This window comes from Odocoileus virginianus, chromosome 18 (assembly GCF_023699985.2).
Source record: "Odocoileus virginianus isolate 20LAN1187 ecotype Illinois chromosome 18, Ovbor_1.2, whole genome shotgun sequence".
In the NCBI taxonomy this organism is placed as follows: domain Eukaryota; kingdom Metazoa; phylum Chordata; class Mammalia; order Artiodactyla; family Cervidae; genus Odocoileus; species Odocoileus virginianus.
Genome location: NC_069691.1, coordinates 3,020,072 through 3,044,301, shown reverse-complemented (window position 1 = coordinate 3,044,301; position 24,230 = coordinate 3,020,072). Strand labels below are relative to the sequence as shown.

The 24,230-nt window shown below is 43.9% G+C and overlaps 3 protein-coding genes across 3 annotated transcripts; all 3 read right to left on the bottom strand.

The window, feature by feature from the left end:
• Nucleotides 1–1,287: 1,287 nt before the first annotated feature.
• Nucleotides 1,288–2,535, bottom strand: LOC110147475 (olfactory receptor 2S2). Its single transcript, XM_020908958.2, has one exon. The coding sequence runs from the start codon at nucleotides 2,533–2,535 to the stop codon at nucleotides 1,576–1,578; it is 960 nt and encodes a 319-aa protein (XP_020764617.2). The 3' UTR covers nucleotides 1,288–1,575.
• Nucleotides 2,536–10,500: 7,965 nt separating this feature from the next.
• Nucleotides 10,501–11,460, bottom strand: LOC110147474 (olfactory receptor 13C7-like). The gene has a single exon (XM_020908957.2). It carries the CDS (start codon nucleotides 11,458–11,460, stop codon nucleotides 10,501–10,503), a length of 960 nt encoding a protein of 319 aa, XP_020764616.2.
• A 6,216-nt stretch (nucleotides 11,461–17,676) lies between these two features.
• Nucleotides 17,677–18,636, bottom strand: LOC110147473 (olfactory receptor 13C7). Its single transcript, XM_070480165.1, has one exon. It carries the CDS (start codon nucleotides 18,634–18,636, stop codon nucleotides 17,677–17,679), a length of 960 nt encoding a protein of 319 aa, XP_070336266.1.
• Nucleotides 18,637–24,230: the final 5,594 nt, after the last annotated feature.

Genomic DNA, 24,230 nt, shown 5'->3' with positions numbered 1-24,230 from the left:
TCCCACAGCTTGTGAGCCTCAGCAGCTGCTTGTTCTCAGAAAGTAGGGCAGATGGATTGGGATTGGGTTGGGTTGTGAAGCATGGGGTTGAACAAGAAGACCTATTGTGCGCCTCCCCAAGTGTCTGAAGTTTGCTTGTATGGCCGCTAGATGTTGCTCTTGTACGTTCGCAATAGCAAGGGGTTTATTTTGCTGGGACAGTAGAAATCAGGAACATGACAGACTAACAAGATAGTGAAATTTTATTCACAAAATGTGCATCCCTGTTTTATACAATTCATTTTTAATAAATATAAAAAACTTAAATATCATTTGAAGTAAACATTTCCTAGCTCTACTGTATATGCAAAGCTGGGTTCTATTTCTAAATTCTCTTTTTAAGTCTTCCAATATTCTCAGAACTTAATATAACTTGTCATAAAACTGCTTCTATTCACTTACTGCCGTCTTAAATGTCTCATCCATCTTCCGTGTCTGTTGTTCTGGATAGGAACTGTTTCTTGCTCTCTGCCACGTGGCACATTACACTGCATTCAAAATACATCTAACAATATCTCACATTTCTATGATGCTTACTATTTATGAAGAATTTATTTACGGTATCTTATGTATTCCATGTAAAATAAAGTGGTGATGTTTTTATGAAGAAATAAGCTGAAAGCTGTTAAGCAACCTGCCCACAGTCATAAGTAAGAAAGTGCTTCCCGGTTTTATTGTGTTAAACTATGGAGACTCAGGAAGTGCTGTAGACTTTATATCCAGTGTACATTAGTATATTAAAATCTCCGAGAATTCCTGGAGCAAAGAAACCTGTCAGACTTTAACCTACCCTCCCAAAGTCTTCAAACATATTTAGCTACTATCTCTTTCTTTATCTATCTGTCTATCTGCCTGTCATCTTTTTTTAGAATGTCTTATTCATTATGTAATAGAATACTACCTTTTCTATTTGGAATTGCTGTAAGTGATGAGGATCAAATTCAAACCCTATACTCCTTCTTCAATTTAATTTACTATCAGTGTTTCAAAATGTGCACTGCATCAAGGAAAAAAAGGTCTCAATTTTCTCATAGCTAAAAAGAAATTTATTTAATCACAATAGATTATTTCCACCCAGAGGCTATATACGTGGCGAACTTTTGTCTCTTCTGAGCACTTCAGGCAAACTGAATCTAATATACAAGATCCCAAGACAAAATGTCCACTTCCTCCTTGTTCCTCTGACTCTCCCGGTAATTCCAACAGGGGTGACAAAACTGATGCGAGCTCCATCTCACCTCTCTGTACTAATCTGCAGTTTAGACACAACACGGACCACCAGGCTTGCTCTAATGCTCCCTGTCTCCTTGGTCTTAGCATGTGTTTAGTTCGAGGATTTGTTGTCTGGCATCTGTTGAATGTCAGACATGTGGCCAAAACTCCACAGATAAACTCTGAAAAGGTAAACACTCCCTGAAAATAGAGCTTAGGGCAAGAGATCATTCCAGTTAAGTTGACTTGTTGGCTTTTGGATGGCAGCTGTAATGAGTGAAGTCCTCTCCTCCATGGGGGTGAGAACCACAAAAGACTTCTCCATCATCTGCTAAAGCATTTCTGACTCACCAGGCTCCTCACAGCAGCCTTCACATCCTTGTTCCTGAGGCTGTAGATGATGGGGTTGAGCATGGGCGTCACCACCCCGTAGAAGAGGGGGATGAGCTTGTCTGCAAGGTCCTCTTTGTCTGCTCCCTGAGAGTCCTTAGACTTGGGCTTTCCATACATGAAAAATAAGGTCCCATAGAATATTATCACCACAGTGAGGTGAGCAGAGCAGGTGGAGAAGGCCTTTTTCCTCCCCTCAGCTGAGGGGATCCTCAGGATGGTAGCAATGATGAAGACATAAGAGACAGAGATGAACAGAACCGGGACCCCCAGGAAGATCACATTGGTCACCCCCATACTGATCACATTGATGGAGATGTCAGCACAAGCCAACTTCAGGACAGCCAGGATCTCACAGGCGAAGTGGTTGATGACATTGGCCCCGCAGAAGGGCAGCTGAATTGCCAAGGATGTGTGAACCAGAGAAGCAACCCCACCAAGAGCCCAGGAGCCAGCAGCCATGGGCACATAGACAGCCCTGCTCATGACCACGGGGTACCTCAGGGGGTTGCAGATGGCCACGTAGCGATCAAACGCCATCATGCTCAGGAGCACACACTCTGTTCCCGCCATGGAGAAGGAGAGGAACATCTGTATGGCACAGGCTGAGAAGGAGATGGTCTTCTGGGGGGTCAGGAAGCCATCCAGGACCAGAGGGACTGAGGAGGTTGTGTAGCAGATGTCCAGAAAGGAGAGGTTCCCCAGGAAGAAGTACATGGGCGTGTGCAGGCGGGAGTCAAGGATGGTCACCAGGATGAGGAGCCCATTGCCCAGCAGGATCACCAGGTACGTGAGCAGGATGAGGACAAAGAGTGTTTTCTCCAGCTTTGGGTGGGCTGAGAGGCCCAGGAGAATGAACTCCGCCAGCAGGGAGGTCTGATTAGGTTTTTCCATGTGATATTCCCTCTGTCATCAGCACATTACAAAAGTATCACATCAGGTTTTCCTGGAAAGAACCCCAGCTATCTGGTATGAGGCCACTCCTGCTGCGTAATAGAAGAGCATATGTGGGTTAGAGAAAACAGCTGAAAGAGACAGCAGGTCTGGGCTTCCCTGGTGGTCCAGTGGATAGGAATCCACCTGCCAATGCAGAAGACACGGGTTCTGTCCCTGATCCAGGAAGATCCCACATGCCTCAGGGCAAGGCTATGTGTGCTAGAGCTACTGAGCCTGGCCATAACTACTGAGCCCATGTGCCACAACCGCTGAAGCCCGCACCCCCAGAACCCATGATCTGTAGCAAGAGAAGCCACCCCATTGAGAAACCTGGTCTTCGCAGCTAGAGCGCAGCCTCTGCTTGCCGCAGCTAGAGAAAGGCCTTTGCAACAACGAAGACCCCGCACAGCCAAAAATAAATACACAAATAGAATTTTAAATGTATATATACACGTATACATTTAAAAAAGAGTCAGCAGGGTGTCCTCAGCTCTAAGGTGAGAGAAGGTCAGAGCTGGAGCAGAGCTTAAAATGGGTCAGCCCTGGGCAAGGGCCTCAAGCAGTCTAGCTGTGTGAGGGATTTTCCCTAAGTTGCTGCATCCTCTCATTGCCCATAAAGGCAACTGACGTCTCAAAAGGGAAGTGACCTGTCCGAGACTTCTAAGTTGGTGACAGAGACAGGATCCAGTGGAGCGGATCTCCAGTCAAGGAAAGCCTTTCCTCAGCATCATGATTAATGACTGGGTTTCCCAGGTGGCTCAGTGGAGAAGAATCTGTCTACCAACGCAGGAGACTCGGGTTCATGCCCTGGGTCAGGAAGATCCCCTGGAGAAGGAAACGGCAACACATTCCAGTATTCTTGCCTGGAAAATCCCATGGACATAGGAGCCTGGCAGGCTACAGTCCATGCAGTCGCAAAAGAGTCGGACATGATTTAGCAACTAAACAACAAATAATTAACAGTGGGAAAATCCTATGAATGATTTCTCTTTAATGGAAATGTATACTCTTTGCATTTAATCTGAGTTTTCTGAGTTTCCCAGGTCGATCCAGTTCTTAGAACCAGCAAATTTTAAAGCTTCTTTAAATTTTGATTACATCTGGAAGAAACTTGTATAAAATGTCAATTCACCTCCACACAGAAACAAGCCTGGGTAAGAATTCAATGATATTGAGGATGACTTCTCCAGTCTGCCACCATCAATGACACAGACTTGACCATCATCAGCATTGGGATTGCCCTATTTTAATACAAACTGATAACAGTATATGGGGAGGTACCTATATGGGGAGGAACTTTATACAGTCAGCACAAAGACTGATGGAAATGATTAAAATTGGAATGATTAAACCCACACTAGGGGCTGACAACTCTGCAGCTTACTGACCTGTGAACTCAATGATTAGTAGCTATATGAACTACACTTATCAGATGGTAGGCTATATAGCATTAATCTCCAACCCCATTTCACTAGAATATTGGTGAACTTCTTAGCCAGAGATAACTCAGAAATACTTTTTTCTTTGTCCTTTTATGCTTACATTATATTCTTGTGTGAAACCCACTCTTGGGTTCCATACAAGCAACTAGCTTATGGGGAGACCTATATGCCTTTGTGTAGAGGATTTCGAATCTCTTAGCTGCCATAGCTCAGATTCTAAATGCAGAATCCTTACTGATAATATTTCTCAAGGGATTCCTCTTTGTCCCTCTTCAGTATTAACACATTTTCTATTAATACAATGGGTACAGATCACTTGGTATTCAGGGTGGGGGGAAAGTCTTAGTAATCATGAAAGGAAAGTGAGAAAAACAGAAATAACTAGCCTTTGATAGATTGGGAAACCAGAGAGCCCAGGCTTGGGTCCACTCGCCCTCAGACGCTGAGGAAGGCCCCTTCCTCCCAGAAGCCTCTGCAGGAGGGGGATGATGGGAATCCCACACACTCCCCGGGTTCCTGTGAGGAGGAGCAGCAAGGGCAGACGGGCTGGGAGAGCGTGAGGCTGCCTGGCCTGGAGCTTATTCTCAGCTGCTGCCCCCTGCTCCAGCAGCTGTAGGAAGGTTTCTGGGGGCAGAGGCAGAGGAGAGGAAAGTGTGTCTTTGAAAAGTGCTCTGCGGAAGGCAGGCATGGGCCTCTTCCCATCCCGGCCCAACTCTCCCCACCTGCGTCCTGTTTGCGGTGCTTCTCTGAGGCTCCCGATCTCAGATTCTTAACTCCTCACAGCACACCAGGACCAGACCCTGGATGCCAGAGAAAAACCCAGATTCCCCTGACTGAGTTTCTTTACTTCTGAGACTCTCTTTCTTCTTGTCCTCCTGAATCTTTGGGGGAACTTTAGCCTCTGGTGGGTGTTTCTCTCCCATCCTTTCTCCCGGCTGTGTCCTGGGTATCTCAGTGACAGAACCTTCATGTACAGGACCTGTTATCCTTGTCTGAGCCTGAGGAATCCCACAGGCTCGTTTTCCCCAGCAGTGAAGGGAGTCCTCAAGCTGCAGCTGTAGACTCCTACAGGGACCCTGCTAGTCCCAGAAGCAATTTAAAGTTTGGAATGTTGAGTGTTCATAGGACACTGGGGCTCAGCATCCTGGGGACTCCAGGGACCACATCCCTGCCATCAGTTGCAATCAGAGGCAGTGACTGGGACATGGCCAAATGGAAATGGAGAGGCAGGCACAGAAATGCCAGCTTCCTTCTGAGCCTTCCCTGGGGTCTCGGAGAAGCCAGTGTCCTGCCTCACTGGCTAAGGCTGAAAGTTTTTTTTTTTTTTTAACTACTTATCGATTTATTTATTTGTTTGGCTCTGCCAGGTCTTAGCTGCAGCCTGCAGGATCTTCAGTCTCCACAGTGGCATGCAGGATCTTTTAATTGCAGTATGTGGGATCTAGTTCCCTGACCAGGGTACGAACCTGGACCCTCTGCATTGGGGGAGCAGAGTCTTAGCCACTGGACTAGAAGGGAAGTCCCTGAAAGTTTTGGGTTTTTTTTTAAACCATGAATTAATGTTGTTTTTTCAAAAGCTTCTTCTGTTTCATTTGATATAATCATGTGATTTTTCCTAATTAGCCTGTTAATATGGTGGCTAGAATGCATTGACTTGTCTTTGAATATTGAACCAGCCTTGCATTGCTGGGAGGAGGGGATCCTCCTTACCGATGGGCAAGGAGTGGGAATTTCAGCTCCCCTCTAAGGCTCTGCCGATCCCCTTCTGGCTGGCAGTGGCAGGAGTGCCTAGTGTTGCCCCCATGCCCTCCACTGACACCGTGGGAAGGGGTGGTCTCAGTGGCACAGGCACAAGCCCTGACCCTCCCGTAGGCCCCTGCTGATGCCATCCAAACAGGGGAAGAAGGAGCTTCCCACCTGATCTCTACTGACTCTGTGCTGGTGGGGAGGACCTGTTACCGCCCAGCATCCCATCTTCCTCTTCAGCCTCCTCTGATACCACACTGGCAGGAGAGTGGTTGAATTGCCTTGTCAGAGCTTGGAGCATAGAAGTCTAGGCTGTCATCTGCTCAGCCTTTGCTGGTGGGGTGAAACTGGGGCCATTGTTTTTTTTTTTTTCTGAGGTGTTTGGCTGGAGTACAGTGCTTATTGTCAGGAATTAAATTTTATCAAGTACTTTTCCTACATCTATTGAGATGTGATCATTTGGGTTTTCTTCTTTAGTTTGTTGATGTCATAAATGTTTAATGTTCACCCTATCCATGCTTTTTCGGGGGGATGAATGCAACTTGCTCAGAGTATTATCCTCTAAATGCATTACTATCTTTGTTTTACTGATTTTCATAATTTGGCTTTTTGGCATTAATGTTCATGGAGAGTTACAGGCCTGAAAAGAGTTTAGTTCTTTTGCTTTATTTAAAAAAGAGCCTGGGATTTGACTAAGACTCCCATCCAAGTACTAACCAGGCCCAACCTTGTTTAGCTTCTGAGATCGGATGAGATTGGGTAGTACAGCCATAGATTTAATCAAGACTGGTTTGCAGTTTCTTGTATCTCAGTTGGAAGTGATCTCCTGTGTAATATAAACATAACATTACAGTTGGAGTGTGCAGTAGTCAGCAAGAGAACCTGACTATGTAAAGATACTTTTCCTTTGGGCTTTGTAATTGTCAAGACTTTGTAAGTTTCTAGATAGAAAACTTATTCCAACCAACATAATACCAATACAAACTTTAATGCTCATAAAACTGAGAAGTTCAAAGGTGGATTCAGTCTGAGGCATAGTTGAAATTAGGGACTCCACATGTCTTTAGGACTCTCTGTCCTTTCATCTGGTTCTTATCTCTACTTGTGTTTTCCCGGCTTCATTTTAAACAGACTTACTCACATGCTAGAGAAGAGAGCTGTCAGCAGCCTAATCCACATTCTTCTGTTTTAGACTCCAGATGAGAACAGAGCCCTGGCCAACACGTTAGACTGTAGCTTTGCAGAGGACTTGCTTGAGCTCCTAACTCATAGAAATGGCAAGATTATAAATGGGTGTTGTCTAAAGCCACTAAGTAGTGATCTGCAATGCAGCAGAGAAAGCCAATATGAACCCCTTTTCTTCTTGCTCCAATTGAAATATGCTGCGGAATGGTTTTGATTAGTTTGACCAAGGTCACATGCTTTCGCTCAGACTGATTGCTGTGGCCAAGGGGGGGTGTTCTACAGTTGGCAGTCCCCTGGAACCACATGATGAGAGAGAGGGAGCAGTTTCCTCCGCAAACAATAGATGCACAGTGCAGATGTAAGTGACCTCTGTGAGGGCACCCTTAGAGACTCCAGCAATGCTGTGACTGACGTGTGCCTTTTAGCAGAGGTCACAAATTGCAACCCATAGCTGAGGAACAAATTTTGTTTTATCTTAGAATTCTTACACTGTGGTAGAATTCTGGGAAGCACTCAGCTCTGCAAGCACCAGAGGGGAACGTGGAGACTACAGCAGGGGGAGCAGCTCTTTGCATTCCCTCCCCTTCCCCTTCCCGCATTCCTGCCTGGCAGAGGTTGGCTGGAGCTTAGCAGGAAGAGGCAGTTAGCTCCTGCTTCCCCACCTGGTCCTTCCTCTTAGTTACAGTCCCTGTCCGAAATCTGGAATGCTCTGACTGAAACTGTTTGAGTGATTATGTTATTGACATGTTGCCTGTGATCATCTTTGATGTTTGATTTGGTCATATTTTGTGATAACCTTCATTGGATACTCAATTGTCTTGAAGATTTTAGGGATTGTCCTAAATTAAGAGAAATGGTTACCAGTAGTAATCAGGTATGTAATCAGCCATGAAATTAAAGGATGATTTCTCCTTGGAAGGAAAGCTATGACAAACCTAGATAGCATATTAAAAAGCGGAGACATCACTTTGCTGACAAAGGTCTGTATGGTCAAAGTTATGGTTTTTCCAGTATCATGTACAGATGTGAGTTGGACCATAAAGAAGGCTGAGCGCCGAAGAATTGATGCTTTCGAATCGTGATGCTGGAGAAGACTCTCAAGAGTCCCTTGATCTGCAAGGAGATCAAACCAGTCAATCCTAAAGGAAATTCATTGGAAGGATTGATGCTGAAGTCCAATAGTTTGGCCACAAGATGTAAAGAGCTGACACATTGGAAAAGACCCTGATGCTGGGAAAGACTGAAGGCAAAAGGAGAAGGGGTGGCCAAGGATGAGATGGTTAGATAGTATCACTGACTCAATGGACATGAATTTGAGCAAACTGCAGGAAATTGTGGAGGACAGAAGAGCCTGGTGTGCTAAATTCCATGAGATTGCAAAGTCAGACATGACTTAGTGACCGAACAACAACAACAAAGTAATCAGGTAGAAATTAATCTGCACATCTAGTGGTCTGGTCTAAACTCTTTGGTTATCTCCAAAACCAGGGCTGGAGTACAAGCTGGTTTTTGTTTCTTCTTTTTTTTTTTTTTTTCAATTTGTTTTAAATTGGGGGATAATTGCTTCACAGTGTTGAGCTGGTTTCTGCCATACAATGAGAATCTGTCATAAAGATACATCTATCCCCTCCGTCTTGAGCCTCCCTCCCACCCCCCCGCATCCCACCCTTCTAGGTCATCACCGATCTCTGAGCTGAGCTCCCTGCACTGTTCGGCAGTTTCCCAGTAGCTGTCTGTTTTCACATGGTACCGTATTTATGTCAATACTACTCTTTCAATTCGCCCTACCGTTTCCTTCGCCCCGCTGGCTGTTCATTCTTCTGAGAACCTTTGATGAGTGAGCCTTTCTCTTTGCTTCCAAGCCCAGGGCTTGGACATTTTCCCAACAAATAGAATGGACCTGCTCTCAGGATGGGAAAGTGGATGTAGCATGGGTCATCCCAGCCTGTTAGAAACAGTTTTGGCTTTGAGTGAGGGCACTTGGAGGATACTCCGGACTGTCCTGAAGCTTACAGTCAGGCCTTTTCCTCCCTCCAAAATGAAAACATATTTTAAAAATTCTTCTGTTAATTCATGACCATTGTAAATGTCTGATATACTTGAATTCTTTATGTATTTTTCCTAGGTATTTTAAAGTTGTTGTGACTGGTGTAAATTATATACAATCACTTTAGTTTAGCACTTGATTACAATTTGTTCTCAGTAAACAACAATAGTTTACTTACTAAATAGTATTCTTCTTTTCATTCCTCATTTATTTTTCTCATCTGGTTTAATTAGCTAGACTCTGCAGAATGATGCAGATATTGAGAGATGTCCTAAGCCAAGTTGTAAGCATGTTACTAATGTTTTGCCATAAAGTGCACCCTTTGCTGTTGTTCTGATCATTTCATTCATGTCAAAGATGGATTCCTCTATTCAAATTTACTACTTTAAGAGAGTCAGAAATGGATGCTAAGTTTTACCAAATTATTTCTCAACATTTGTGGGTGAGATTACTTTTCCTTTTTTAATCTGTTAATAAAATGGTTGCAGTAATTGACCTAATGTTCAAAACCTTGAAGTTCCTTAAAAAAAAAAAAAGATTGATAACTCTAGGGAATTCCTCACCAGTCAAGAAGGTGATTCTTATGTGTCTCCTCCTTCATTTCTGGGCACCGCCGCCTCTCCCTCTGAATACTGATCTTGTGGCTTTGGGGATTCTTAGGTACAAAGGCAAGTGATGGTCACCTTTTGGCTGCACACTTGGTCAAGCCAGGTCAGGTAGTTAATAGAGTTTATTTGATTACCCTCCACATTTTTCAGTTTCCACAATCCTCTGATGACCCATGGGAAGCCAATGTTATCTAGGGAAAGAACCCAGGGGTGAATAACATTTTCAGAAAAGGAAAAGAAAAAGAAAAAGGCCTGAACCTTTGACCTTTGTATTAGTTTGCCACACCTTGTTTTTCTCTCTCCTCCAAGGATGTAAATGATTTTCTAATTGGGCCCTTGGTTAAGGGCAAGGGAAAGAGGCTAATTATGGAGACATAGGAAGAGAATGATTCAGGAAACAGTTTTAAGAATTAAAATGACAATAAAAATAAAGTACAATGAAGATAAAGATAAAAATATTACTGTTATTTGATATGGAGTAGGAAAAGTTGCAGGTGACCATAAAAGTATGGACCCATTCAAATACGCTGAGTGAGCTAAGGAGTGACTGAATTATAGACTATGAAAAGCTCTACAGAGTAGAGCTTTTATGAATTAGAAAATAAAACTTGAAGAGTCACTCTTCTTTGATGTCAGTTTGTTTTGTATGCATGGAAGATATAGAGAAGTAAAAGGCTAGATCAGCAAGAATACACTTTTGTATAATTGCTTATAGATTGATGGGAAAATTCACACTGACTGCTTTCTATTCACACAGAGTTCTTGGGTATAATGAGGTTCTGTGCAACCAAATTTACCTATGGAAACTTGCATGAACTTATCCCTTCATCTTATGCTCTTGAGACCCTCAGGTGAGAGAAACCAGGGAGCAGGAACCATCAGGACCCCTCCACCATCACCAGGTGAAGCGTTTCTGACTCACCAGGTTCCTCACAGCAGCCTTCACATCCGTGTTCCTCAGGCTGTAGATGATGGGGTTGAGCATAGGGGTCACCACCCCATAGAAGAGGGAGATGATCTTGTCTGCAAGGTCCTGTTTGTCTGCCCCCAGGGGGTCCTTGGATTTGGGCTTCCCATACATGAAGAGGATGGTCCCGTAGAAGATGAACACCACTGTGAGGTGGGCAGAGCATGTGGAGAAGGCCTTTTTCCTCCCCTCAGCTGAGGGGGTCTTCAAAATGGTAGCAATAATGAACACATAGGAGAAAAAGATGAACAGAACTGGGATGCCCAGGAGGATCACATTGGCCATCACCATACTGATTATATTGATGGAGATGTCAGCACAGGCCAACTTCAGGACAGCCAGGATCTCACAGGTGAAGTGGTTAATGACGTTGTTCCCACAGAAGGGCAGTTGCATTGCTAGGGATGTCTGCACAACGGCACTGGTGCTTCCAGCTGCCCAGGAGCCAGCAGCCATGGGCACATAGACAGCCTTGCTCATGACCTCAGGGTACCTTAGAGGGTTGCAGATGGCCACATAGCGATCAAACGTCATCATGCCCAGAAGCACACACTCAGTAGCTCCCATAGCAAAGGAGAGGAACATCTGCACAGCACAGGCTGAGAAGGGGATGGTTTTCCTGGGGGTCAGGAAGCTGTCGAGGATGAGGGGCACTGAGGAGGTTGTGTAGCAGATGTCCAGGAAGGAGAGGTTCCCCAGGAAGAAGTACATGGGCGTGTGCAGGCAGGGGTCAAGGATGGTCACCAGGATGAGGAGCCCATTGCCCAGCAGGATCACCAGGTACGTGAGCAGGATGAGCACAAAGAACGTTTTCTCCAGCTTTGGGTGGGCTGAGAGGCCCAGGAGAATGAACCTCACCAGGGGGGAGGTCTGATTGGACCTGTCCATAGTGCCTCTGCTCTTTCACTTGTTTGAACTCAAAAAGCCAACTTCATGATTCTCTGATACCTAAAAAGGCCAGGAAACCAGTGAGGAAACTTGCCCTGCTGAGCACTTAGGGAACTCTTCTAGCAATCTGGGTAGTTCTTTGTGTTGTTCTAAGTAAAATGGAGAGAAGTTTTTCAAAATCTAGTTTATGACATTTGGCTGCCCATGAAAGTGTTACCAGATTGGACTGAATTTTTATAATCATGTTCGAGGTTGATATCACACATTTACTTCAACTTATACCGTGTATGGCCAATTTATTTTAATCAATTTTTTGAGAAGTGTTACATTCCCTTCGTATGATTTCACCTGCTTTGGGGTATAGAACTGGTGGAAATAACTCATCTCCTTTGTGCTTAATTCCTGACCATTCCCCTCCAAGGATTTTTGGATGTTACCTTTCTCCTCTTTCACAGTTCCCTCTCTTACAGCCCCCAAGCCCCTGGGATATTCATTCCTTTATTCCTTCACTCACCTTCCAAAGCTCCTCAGAAGCATTTACTCAAAGAGCTGGCCTTTGCCAATCACTCATGGCCTGGCAACCGTTAAGTCCCTTTTCCTCTCTGGCATCGGCTCCCTCATACTAACTCAGGAATGGATTGTTTTGAAAGGTATTCCATCCCAGGGACTAAGTGACCTCTTGAATTTCTTGCTCTCGAACTTTCTGTCACACACTAAGATGTCCTTTTACTTCAAATTCCCCACATGCCACTTAGTCACAAGACATAAAGTCAGAAATGATGCTGGGTCCACCACAGTTAATGTATATAGTATTGTGTGTGTATGTATGTGTGTGTGTGTGTATATATATATATATATATAGTGTGTATATATATATATTGTGTATATGCGTGTATATATATATATATATACACACACACACACACACATATGGTGTTCTCTTACCTTTTTTGTAAATAGGTCGATAAAGAAAATCACTCTTCTGTTTGAGGATAGTCCAGAAGCCTAAAACAGCCAATCGAGTCTGAAAGTAGCAGCCAGAGGCATTAGCCCCTGAGATGGATGAAAGTTTTCTTGACTTTGCTCTGTTTCAGAAAAATTACACAAAGGACTGTCCATTGCATACATGAAGCCATTTAAATCCCACTCTGCTACTGGGATTACGCTAGTCCCTGAAGTGATTTAAAGTTTAGAAGTTGAAGTGACAAAATTTGGAAACTCTATACATCTGAGATTATGTCCCCGAGATCCAATTATTCTGAAGTCCCTCCAGAAGCACTTCCTTTCCCCCTCCCTCTCTTGGTATCCATCCTGCTGAGCGGTTAGAAAGCATTAGAGAAGAAGGGTCATTCCGGTCCTGCCAGAGTTAACCTGACGCCCCAGTCAGTCAGTGAGAACTCAGCAGAGCCCACAGTAGAGCTGGGAGGATGTGAAACCCACAGGACAAACCCTTTAGCACCCATAGCATTTCCAAATTTAGTATCTCAGGACTGGAGAAAAGCAAGTTCCTTCTTGTCTGTGTCCCACCAAATAATTTCAGAGTGCCTACAATAGGCCAGGCCTTCACAGAGCATTGGGGGGTCATAAATGACTCTGGTTTCACAGGTAGCACGGGAGCTCTGGACCCAAAAATGGTCAGTTGATTGCAGAAATGATGTCCTTTTCTTTGAAATCTTTCTTTGGTGTATGTGACTTATCCTCTCCAGAGAATAAATTTTTGTTAAGGTAGGTAAGGGACAGTCAACTAATGTCACAGAATGAGGGAGGCGGTCTGGGACCTGTGTTTCTTAGAGGTTTTTTGCCCAGTCCTCCTTATTTCAGCGTCACCCCTCTTTATCCTTGGTCCCAGAGGGACTTGGTACAGCAGGTCCTCTGTGCTGTAGGTCTGGTTGTGGCTCAGCTATCCTAGTTTCTGGCTTAGGATTTGGCTCTATCAGATCAGCTACGGAATGGCCACTAGACCATTCACTTTCCAGTGTGCAAACTGTCTTCACTCTGACATCTCCCTTCTTCTCCTTAACCTTGTGGATTTTGTCATTAAAAACAAAATTAAGCAAAACAAAAACATATTATGGTAGTTTTTGCAGGTTTCACAAAGGAGAAAAATTAGATGCATGTGTTCAGTCCCCCTTTATGCCTCAGTCCTGATTCCACGCAGTTTCTAACACCCTCAGTTATTTTTTTATATTTGTTAGTCATTGTTTCTTGTCTGTTTCTCTCCTGCTAGAATGTCAGTTTCACAGAGGCAGAGGTGTTTTTTCCTGCATTGTTCACAGATGTATCCTAGATGTATGAAAAATGTACCAGGCTCACAGTAGGCATTCAATGAACAGTTGCTAAATGAATTAATAAGTGAATTTGTAACCTATTTTTGTTTTCTTTTTTGCCCCATATTAACTCTTATTTTTTGTATTTTCTGTATCTCTTTCCACCTTTTTAATTTCTATTTTTGTAAACATTTTATAATGTGCATCATAACATATTGATATAGGACATCTATATATTTATAAATGAATAAACAAACATGCAGTGTAAATTGTTAGAAAGCATGATTTTAATACCCTGGAGACCATTGACCGTAGAGACCAAGCTTCGGGCTGTGGTTTCACCCTTTCAAACATTCAACAAACCTCTCTTAAACTTTGGAAACCTCTATCTTGAGCAGAGCAGCATTGCATAATTCAGGACTTTTCGCCCTCATTCAGAGAAGACCTGCTAGCTTCCTTCTTGTCTGCAGCATATGCCTTTTTTGATCAGAGACCACCCATGGAGAACAGGGACTGGTGACTGCTCACCAAGGTTTTGGAAGGTCAGCCCTGAGCTTTAAGATGCCTTTGGAGTCCTTCTTTCCCTCTCCTCCCTCTCTGGGTTTCTCCCTGAACTGTTCCCCAGCCCTTTGCCCCCCAGTACTCTACGCATGAGCTTGGGTCTCCTCGGGAAAGCTCGGGAGCATGAGAAGAGAAGGGCACACGCCAGTGCCTCCGTTGTTCCAGTTGGCCCAAGTACTGCCAGGCACATGGGAATAGAAATATATATCAAAGGGACAGCTTGACTCATTTCTGCTCGTTACAGAAGCTGTCCGTGGTAGCTTGTAACATCTTACTACGTTGATGTAACTTTAAGTCCTCTCCATCCTTTTCCAGAATGAGGATATATACTTAGGGGAAGAAGTCAGTGAGGTTAAGTAAAAATTCTGTAGATCTTAATTTGAATTGTACATATGTATTCCACTGAAAAGGCCTAGAAACTATTGACATCTCGATAGCACCCCTAGCACCCAGATTGTGGTTTTTTAATACCAAAGGAAACAAGAGCTCTTTAGAAAAAATGCTTGTTTCCAGGTCTGGAGAGGAACTGTCCATGTTGAGCCTGGAACAACTTGACATAATCAGAAAGCAAGAAACCATCAAAGATACTTGGGCCCTGTCAAAAGATCTCAGGAGCCCATGGGCTCATCACTACACTGAAACAAAAACCTCTCAAGTATGTAGATCTGATCATCAATTAATAGGAAACACAGGGACAGATACTACAGGACTATAAGCAGCAAAATATAAACTAAGGTTCTGTGACATTGTGATTTATACAAAATATATATTTGTTCATTCAGATGACCAAGATATTTTTATCACATATATTCAGACTTTGTCCACAGCTTCTGGCTCACAACTGCCAAGTCCTTCACAGCTCTTAAAACCCTTGAAATTTCCTTAGTGATAAGAGCAATGGGAGCAACTTCCATCATAGTGTTTGGTCTTTAATCCTGTTTCTGAAAAACACTTTAGAGCCATAAAGTGAAGGGGTTATCTTGTTATTCTTAACAAGCCCAGTTCAGCCACAACTGGGTTTATGTTAACAAGGTGACTTTCGGAAAGCACCTAAGATTGAAGTTGATTGCCAGGGGAACCAACTCTGAGTAGAGGGTTGAACTCTCAGTCTTAACCCCTGATTTCCAGGGAGGGGAGGGCAGCTGGAGGTCACATTAATCACTAGTAGCTGGTAATCTAATCAATCATGCCATTAAAAAAACCTGATTTTTTTTTATACAAACTCTATTATTTTCTACGTGTTTTATGGCAAGAAAAAGATTGGGAAACATTAAACTAGAGAGATGGACAGGGGAGGGGGACCGATGGGAAGATTTCAGAGAAGTTACATACAGTATAAAACAAACTTCAAGGTTACAACCATGATAAAGAGAGGAACTATAATCTAACCAAGGTCTGGTTCCAAAGTTTCTGATGCTATCACAATACGGTGCCACCTCATCCACCTACTATTCTCCAGATTTTGCTAAGTATCACCAGTGCCCAGGATTCTAAAAAGATAACACATATTACTTGAGCATTGGACTTTGCATGATGTCACGGTTTGGTTTTGCCCAGAAGCAAACTCTGAGACAGAGATTGGCGTGCAAAAGGTTTATTAGGGAGAGCTCTTGGGTTCAATACTGGTGGAAGGGAGGATGAGGATGAAGGATTGGGCAGAGGGGGATGACAGGCTGTGGTGAAGTCTCAACAAAGGCCTCAGTCAACCCCATAGCGGACCCTGGTACTGGATGGCTGTTCAGAGATGTCTCTAGTAGGAAGAGGCATTTATATCCCTTCACCAATCAGTCACTGGATATGGGCTGCCTTGGGGAAGGGAGTATGACCTTGGGTGAGTCAGGTCTCTTCAGCTAAGAGCCCTCTTATCGAATTTCCAAAGATGAGTGACAGCTGAAGGCTGTCTGCCAGCAGCTCTTTCAGTAACTGGAGGGACACCTCCTTGGGTCCTTTAGAAAGATGTGGGTGGGCACTGGGCATAGATCTCCAAGCCAGAAACCAGTGAAAAGAAGTATGTTGAAAAGGAAGATTGCTCTGCCGGTACCTTTCATTTTTAAGTAAACTCTGGATTATAAAGGTCAGAACTGATCTCAAGCTGATGTCCTCCTCCCTTTAGTGAGCTGAGAAGGGCATGGGTGGACTCTGTGCTCAGTAGGGAAAGGCACATCCCCTCAGGGTGGGACAGATAATACTGGGTATGACAGGGTGAAACGGGAACACGCCCTGAGCTCCCACAGCCCGGAGACTGTTGAAGGGACCTCAGAGCGGTGACTGTGTCCGGGTCTCTGCCCTCAATGAGCAGGAAAGCGCTGTGGGACCCGCAAGAGTATGGCTGGCCAATTCTCAGGTGGGAGGAGCCCAGGACGTCCAAGCAAGGCAGGCTGAGAGCATGTGTTTTCATCGCAAAGTTTTGATTCTCAGGGAAAATGGGCCTCTGATCGCCTGGAGGAAAATGAGGCCATTTCCTTCCCTTACGTGTTTTGTCCCCTTCTGTGTCACTGCTGACTGAGACCCTCACACATTCTACCTCTGGACCGCTTGTCGGTACATGTGAACGGGCCCCACCTTTCAGTTTTATCATCCGGTCCTCAGCCCAGCCGCCTTGCTCCATCTTTTGCTGGTCACATCTGAGCATCTTGACTCTAGCATCCCTCAAATCACGGTGCTGCCCCCACCCTGCTCTTCCCATAGAACCATCCTTTAACTCTCCAGACTATAAGACCAGACTGTGTACTCAGGATTTACTGCGGCAGGAACACAAAGCTTGTATCCAGATGCGAGGCGAAGACCCTCCACACACATGTTGCAGGATTCACCTTTCTTGCCCTCAGAAGAAGTGCCCTGTGTGTAATCTACAAGGTCCCAACTTCTCAGTCTCAGAGACAGCTTCTTTCTCATTCCAGTCTCAACCTTGCCTCCAAGAAAAATAAAATGTGTCGATGTGCCATTTCACCTACAGGGAAGACTATTTTTTCCACTGCTGTGTCATGAAGTTTCACCCCACACTGGCTTCAGTGCCTCCTTTTAGAGCAGGATTTTGAATCTTTATGTAATGCAAAGGTAAATTAGTCTGTTTTTCTCAAAGCAAAGGAGCAACTTGCTCACAAAGGTGGATTCAGACTTGCCCAGTAGAGAAGCAGGAACATCACAAATTGTTCTTTCAGCTTCATTCCAGTTCCATCCCCTCAAGTCACACTTCCATCAGGTTTTAGGTTTCATTGTTTCTAAAAATTAAGTCCAGTAATGGCTAAAATTCTCCCTTGTATATGTAATTCAATTTTCTGGTAATGACTCTTTACACATATCTTCTTTGGGAGGCACATTCTTCTGAGATTCACAAGTGAAAGCAGCCAAGAGACACAGAACTACAGGAACATCTGTCCTCCAAACATCACCAGGTGAAGCATTTCTGACTCACCAGGTTCCTCACAGCAGCCTTCACATCCTTGTTCCTCAGGCTGTAGATGATGGGGTTGAGCATGGAGGTCACCACCCCGTAGAAGAGGGAGGTGAGCTTGTCTGCAAAGTCCTGTTTGTCTGCCCCCAGAGGGTCCTTGGATTTGGGCTTCCCATACATAAAGAGGATGGTCCCATAGAAGATGACAACAACTGTGAGGTGGGCAAAGCAGGTAGAGAAGGCCTTTTTCCTCCCCTCAGCTGAAGGGATCCTCAGGATGGTGGTGAGGATGAAGATGTAGGAGACAAAGATGAGCAGAACTGGGACCCCCAGGAAGATCACATTAGTCACCCCCATACTAATCACATTGATGGAGATGTCAGCACAGGCCAACTTCAGGACAGCCAGGATCTCACAGGTGAAGTGGTTGATGACATTGGCCCCGCAGAAGGGCAGCTGAATTGCCAAGGATGTGTGAACCAGAGAAGCAGCACCGCCAAGAGCCCAGGAGCCAGCAGCCATGGGCACATAGACAGCCTTGCTCATGACCACGGGGTACCTCAGGGGGTTGCAGATGGCCACGTAGCGATCAAACGCCATCATGCTCAGGAGCACACACTCGGTGGCCCCCATGGCAAAGGAGAGGAACATCTGTATGGCACAGGCTGAGAAGGGGATGGTCTTCTGGGGGGTCAGGAAGCTATCAAGGATGAGGGGGACTGAGGAGGTTGTGTAGCAGATGTCCAGAAAGGAGAGGTTCCCCAGGAAGAAGTACATGGGTGTGTGCAGGCGGGAGTCAAGGATGGTCACCAGGATGAGGAGCCCATTGCCCAGCAGGATCACCAGGTACGTGAGCAGGATGAGCACAAAGAGTGTTTTCTCCAGCTTTGGGTGGGCTGAGAGGCCCAGGAGAATGAACTCTGTCACAGAGACTGTCTGGTTAGCACTTTCCATGGTATGTATCCTCTTTCAACTAAATAAAATGCTCAGGGATCCAGACTCCACATCTGTTGTGTCACACAGACCCAGGGCATCTGGTAGGAGTTCCAGTCTGGCTGAGTGATTAGAAAACAATTCTGAAAGCAGTCTCTATTTGTTTCCAAAAAAAAAAAAAAGGTCAATAAAATTAGAAACTACCTTGGGGTCATAGAATATCAAATTTACAATGTTTAAAATGATGATTCTGATTATTTAATGCATTTGATCAGAAGCAGTATACACAACACATTCATTTAAGTGGTTCTATGTGCTGTATGGCAATTGATCTCATTAAACTTTGGCCAGAAAAATGAGTTTTAAGTTTGCTCCATATTCTTCCAATTTGTGCTAGGTACTAGGGAAATCATTAGCTGTGAATACTCATTCCGTTTCTCCAGATAATTTTCACAGAAAACATATTCCTATTGCTCCCAAGACCTCTTTTCCTCATGAGCAATGCAAACTCCAGGGCTATCCATTCATCTGTGTGTCCAGCCACCTGTCTTGTCCATTCATTCATCCATTCATCTATCCATCCATGTTTGAATGTCAATCCACTCATCAAAACACCTGTTGATCACTCGGTATATGGGTGTGAGAATTTCTGTGAGGAACAGGGTGACCCATGGCCCACGCATAAATGGCTTCACAGCCTGTCAGAGGGGGTAAGCAGAAGGATTTTGGAGAGGCCAGGACATCCAAACCGGCACGCAGTGTATGCGTGGAACAGGGGTCATGAAGTAACCCGTAAGTGGCGTAGAATCTAGCTGAGCTTTTAAGGACAAAGGACACCGAACTTAGAGAGAGAGCTTGGGCAGGTCTCCATGGTATTGTGATCTGGAAACGCTGTTATGTTCCTAATAGTTTGAACCTGATGTTCTATGAAGACAGACAGAGGACTGTCTCCAGAAATCCACAGTGGGTCACAGTTTCTGGAAATCTAGTTCTCTTAGATAACTAAAACAGTGATTTTTTTTCTTCTTCTTTTTTTTCCCAGTCTTGAATATGTTTGACATATAACATGTAAATTTAAGGTGTACAATGTATTACTTTGATACATTTATATATTGCAATATGATTGCTGTCATGATATTTATCACATCACATAATTATAGTACAGTATTGCTGTCTATATTCATTATACCATGCATTAATCACTGGCTTATTTACTACTTGTTGCAAGTTTGTGGGCTTCCCAGGTGGCCCTAGTGGTGAAGAACCACTTCCTGCCATACAGGAGATATAAGAAATGTGGGTTCGATCTCTGAGTCAGGAAGATCCCTTGGAGGAGGGCAGGGCAATCCACTCCAGTATTCTTGCCTAGAGAATCCCATGGACAGAGGAGCCTCACAGCTACTGTCCATGGGGTCACAAAGAGTCGGACATGACCGAAGGGATTTAGCACAGCACACATCACATCAAGCATAAAGCAGAGCTGTGCTTGTTGAAATGGGCCAGGAGGGCTCAGAAAGTCTGAGTTGTTCAGCCCATGAGGCCCGCCAGAGACCAGGCCGTTGATGAGCAGCTCCCAGAAACTGTTTTCATTGTAGGCAACATAAACGGCACCTCTGGAGCGTAACGGCAGGGCAGCTTCAGCCATTTCTGCGGCTATAGTGTGAATGGTGCTCCCTGGAGTTGTGCAGAGGGGACTCTGAAACTGTGGGACCATCTCACCCTAGGGGTTTCTCTGAAGTCAGAGGAATCCATGAAACGAGACAAAAGTTTCAGAGGCTTCTTGCCATCTAGGTTTTTCTATCCAGGGGGTTTTGAATGGCCCTTGGTCTTTGTGATATCACTGCAATTGTTTCATTTCCTCCCTTCCCCAGCCCCTTCGAAAAATCAAGTCAGAAGCTGGAAATACCCCTGCGCTGATAAAAGGTTGAGGATTACTTTTACAAGAACCCTCACTTACCTTTTTTAGGAACCTACTGAGAAAGGGTCCCTATGGCCCAGGAACAGTATATGGGCCAGAAATATCATCACTAGTTTGAAAGGTCCAGGCTGAGATGTCCAGCTCTGATGAGAAGAAGGGGTGAAAGCCAGTTCCTCCCACTCTGCCTTACTTCTGTGTTTTAGGCAAACTTTCTAAAGGAACAATCAGTCCATGTAGAAGGCAATTTGAAATCAGAACCACAGTTGGGACTATTGTGTTCCCCAAAGTGATTAAAAGTTTGGAAATGGAAGCATACAAAGTCAGAGAACTTTTTATACTTTTGGGACAATGTCCCCAAGATCCAATTATGCTGAAAGCACTCCAGGAAAAGCTTCTTTTTCTCATTCCTTTGTTCCTACTGGAACTTTCCACCCTGAGGCCAGTGAAGGGCATCAGGGGAAGCATTTCCATGTGCTGCTTGAATCTGTACAAACTTCAAAATGTTTTAACTTCTTGAAATCAGCAGCTAGGGAGATAAGAATTATTTAGGAATACTCTGTGTTCACAGCATTGTGGAATCAGCCTCTACGGACACACTGCTTCTAAACCAAGTGCTCAAAGTCATGATTTGGATGCTTGGGGGAACTTCCACCCAGAGCCATGGGGAAACTTCAAGGAGGAGATATTTTCTGGCCAGGGACAGTAAGGGAGAATTTACACATGAAGAGAGGCAAAGGATGGGGGAAAGGGATTTACCGTCTTCGGGATGGAGGTTGGCATGGGTCTTGGGCTTGAGTATTTCTTCCACAGCCTCAGTATGTCATATGTTTGAAAAACATCATGGGACAGGAAGTATAGTGGAATCTGGGATGTGATAGCAACCTTTAAGATGACCCCAGTAATTCTTTCCTACTGGATTTCGTGGCCTTTTACAACCCTCTCCACTTTAGTAACTGCTTATAATCTAAAGAATGAGTCACGCACAACTGAGCAACTGAACATCAACAGCAGAACATGGTTACTTCTTCTTTTACAAATTAGCCCTTCAAAGATAGGGAGACTATGAGTCAGTACAGATGTGCTCAGTTACACTGAAGGTGTGAGCCTGAACTAAGCACAACCATCTACAATAATCAACGGATGATAGAAATTAAACAGTAACTCAACAAGTACATAATAAAATCATGACTGAAAGCTATCCTGGCAAATCAGACTGCCATCAGTCCAAGTAGCCCAGAGAATCTCAGGCCCTCAGATGACCTACTTACAAGAGGAGCTTTTCACTGTTATTTAAGGGAAAGAAATAGTAACAAATATAAGAACAAGCACCTGATAGGATACACCTTCCTTCTACAGTGAAGCTGCTAGAAAGTGTACTGGACAAATTCGTGGCTTGCCAATAGCAGTCGCTATAAAAAGTCTGTATATTTAGACAGACAGACAGTTAGTAGTCCACTTTTTTGGGTAAAATCTACTCACAGTGAAATGCATAAATCTTAAGTTCATTATAACCCAATAAAATCAATCCATAGAATCAAAGAATGGAATGTAGTTGCCAGTGACCAGTAGGAGGGGCAAATGTGAGTTACTTAAATGGGTATACTTTATGTGAGTTACTTTAAATGGGTATAAAGTTCTAGTTAAGCAAGATGATTAAACTCTAGAGATCCATGTACAGCATTGTACCTATAGTCAACAGTAGTGTAATACACACTTAAAATTTTGCTAAAAGAGTATATATCATGTTGTGCTCTTAACCATAATAAAATAAATCTTAAGTATATCATCCAATGAGTTTTGACATGTTCACACCCATGTAACCAAATCTTATCATTACAGAATGTTTACAGCACAACCAAGAGTTTTCTCATGACCCTACCAGTCAGTTCTCATTATTATTATTATTAGCAGTCTCCTAATATTTTTCACTCTTTTATTTAAGTATTATCTTTTCAGAAACATCAAGTAAATGGAATCATGTGCAAGTCTTTATATTCAGAATAAGGTTCTTAAAATCTGTCATGTTTTTACATGGTTTTTTAGCTTGTCCCTTTCTATTACTGAGTAGTATTTCATTAAATGAACATCTTTGTTTATCCATCTCCTTCTTGATGGACATCTGAACTGTTTCTAGTTTTGGCTGTTATGAATAAAGCCATTATTAACAGTCTCATGCAAGTCCTTTTGTAGATGTATATTTCAACTTTTCTTGGTTAAATATCTGAGAACGAGATTCTGGATCATAGCACAGGTTTACACTTAGTTTTCTAAGAAATGGATAGGTCTTTTGCCAAAGCATTTGTACTCTTTTACATTCTTATCATAAAAGGATAGGATGTCTCATATCATATTCTTGCCAACATTTGGTGTTGTCAGTCTAAAATTTTAGCCATTCTGATGATGTGTAGAGGTATCTCATTGTTGTTTTCATCTGCAACTGCTAGTGCCTTAGCTTTCAAAAGACCATTATGTCAACTGTGTTGGGCCAGCTACTTCTGGATGATGCATGATGTGGAAGGGTCAGTGGAACCCATAACCATGATTCCACAGCAGCATCTACTTTGGTAAATGAGCCCCTTGGTCTGATGAGATTTTATGCAGGATTCCATGCTGTTAAATCAAACCTTCCATGAGCTTTCAGAGAGCAATATTTGCTAATACCCTACAGAAAGGAAAGATGACCTATACTCAGACAAGGTGTTGATTTTAGTCAAGGTGAGTCTCTGTCCCTTGCAGAAGGAAAATGGTCTAATGCAATCAGCTCACCACCAGGTGGCTGAGGAGTCTTTTCAAATGAAGGTTGGTCTCTTGCTGCCAGTTTGAATATTCAGCTGCTGAAGTAGCTACGTCAGCCTCTGTGAATGCGAGGCCCTGATGGTTAGCCCATAGATAGTCTTCTGCTATCCTGACTACTCAGTTGTCCAATAACAGAGGTTGGATAACATCAACTCCCTGAATCATTTTATTGTTTGTTGAGCCTAGTAGGGAAGATGGAGGCGCTGAAGAATCTCCTGGAACATTGAGTGTTGAGGAAGTGAGAGATACCACACTCAGCTTCAAATAATGAAATACTGCTGTAAGACATTGCTGTGTTCTCTTCAAGGGACCATCCCACTAGAGAAAGGAATCACAGGTTCGGGGAAACTCACAGCTGGGGGTCACCTGGGATATCCTGTCCTCCCCCTTCGCTGTGCGGATGAATATTTTTCAAGCACAGAGGATACACTCATGGTCACCCAGCTGTATGTGGGAGGGCAAAGATTTGAACCTAGAGCTCCTGTAATACATCAACCCCTAGACATGGTCCAAATTTACAGGTGATAGAATCCACAGAGAGCAAATCCGCTGTAGCAGGAATGGATAATTGACTGCAAGAAGCACTACATGTTGACTTCAGAATGATTATTTTGAAACGGATTTCTAAAAGACTTTTGCAGGGCACAAGGCCTGGCACTCTGCACATGCGCAGGAAAGAGTGTATCTGTTTCACACAAGTTAGTAATCGTACTAGATGTGACTTTTATTACCTTCCCCTCAAAGCAAGTAACAATCTAGATTAGTGAAAAATAGAAACGAGTATCAGGATGTAGGGGTGTCCTTTGGAGGCAAAAGTGCAGTAATGTGGCCAGATCTAGGGAAAAAAGGAAACCAAGAACTGAGAACACAGGAAGATGCCTTCATCTCCTGTCTTTACTCT

Excerpts from the sequence above, each read along its gene's own strand:
- LOC110147475 (XM_020908958.2), bottom strand. The coding sequence starts at position 2,535 with ATGGAAAAACCTAATCAGACCTCCCTGCTGGCGGAGTTCATTCTCCTG.
- LOC110147474 (XM_020908957.2), bottom strand. The coding sequence starts at position 11,460 with ATGGACAGGTCCAATCAGACCTCCCCCCTGGTGAGGTTCATTCTCCTG.
- LOC110147473 (XM_070480165.1), bottom strand. The coding sequence starts at position 18,636 with ATGGAAAGTGCTAACCAGACAGTCTCTGTGACAGAGTTCATTCTCCTG.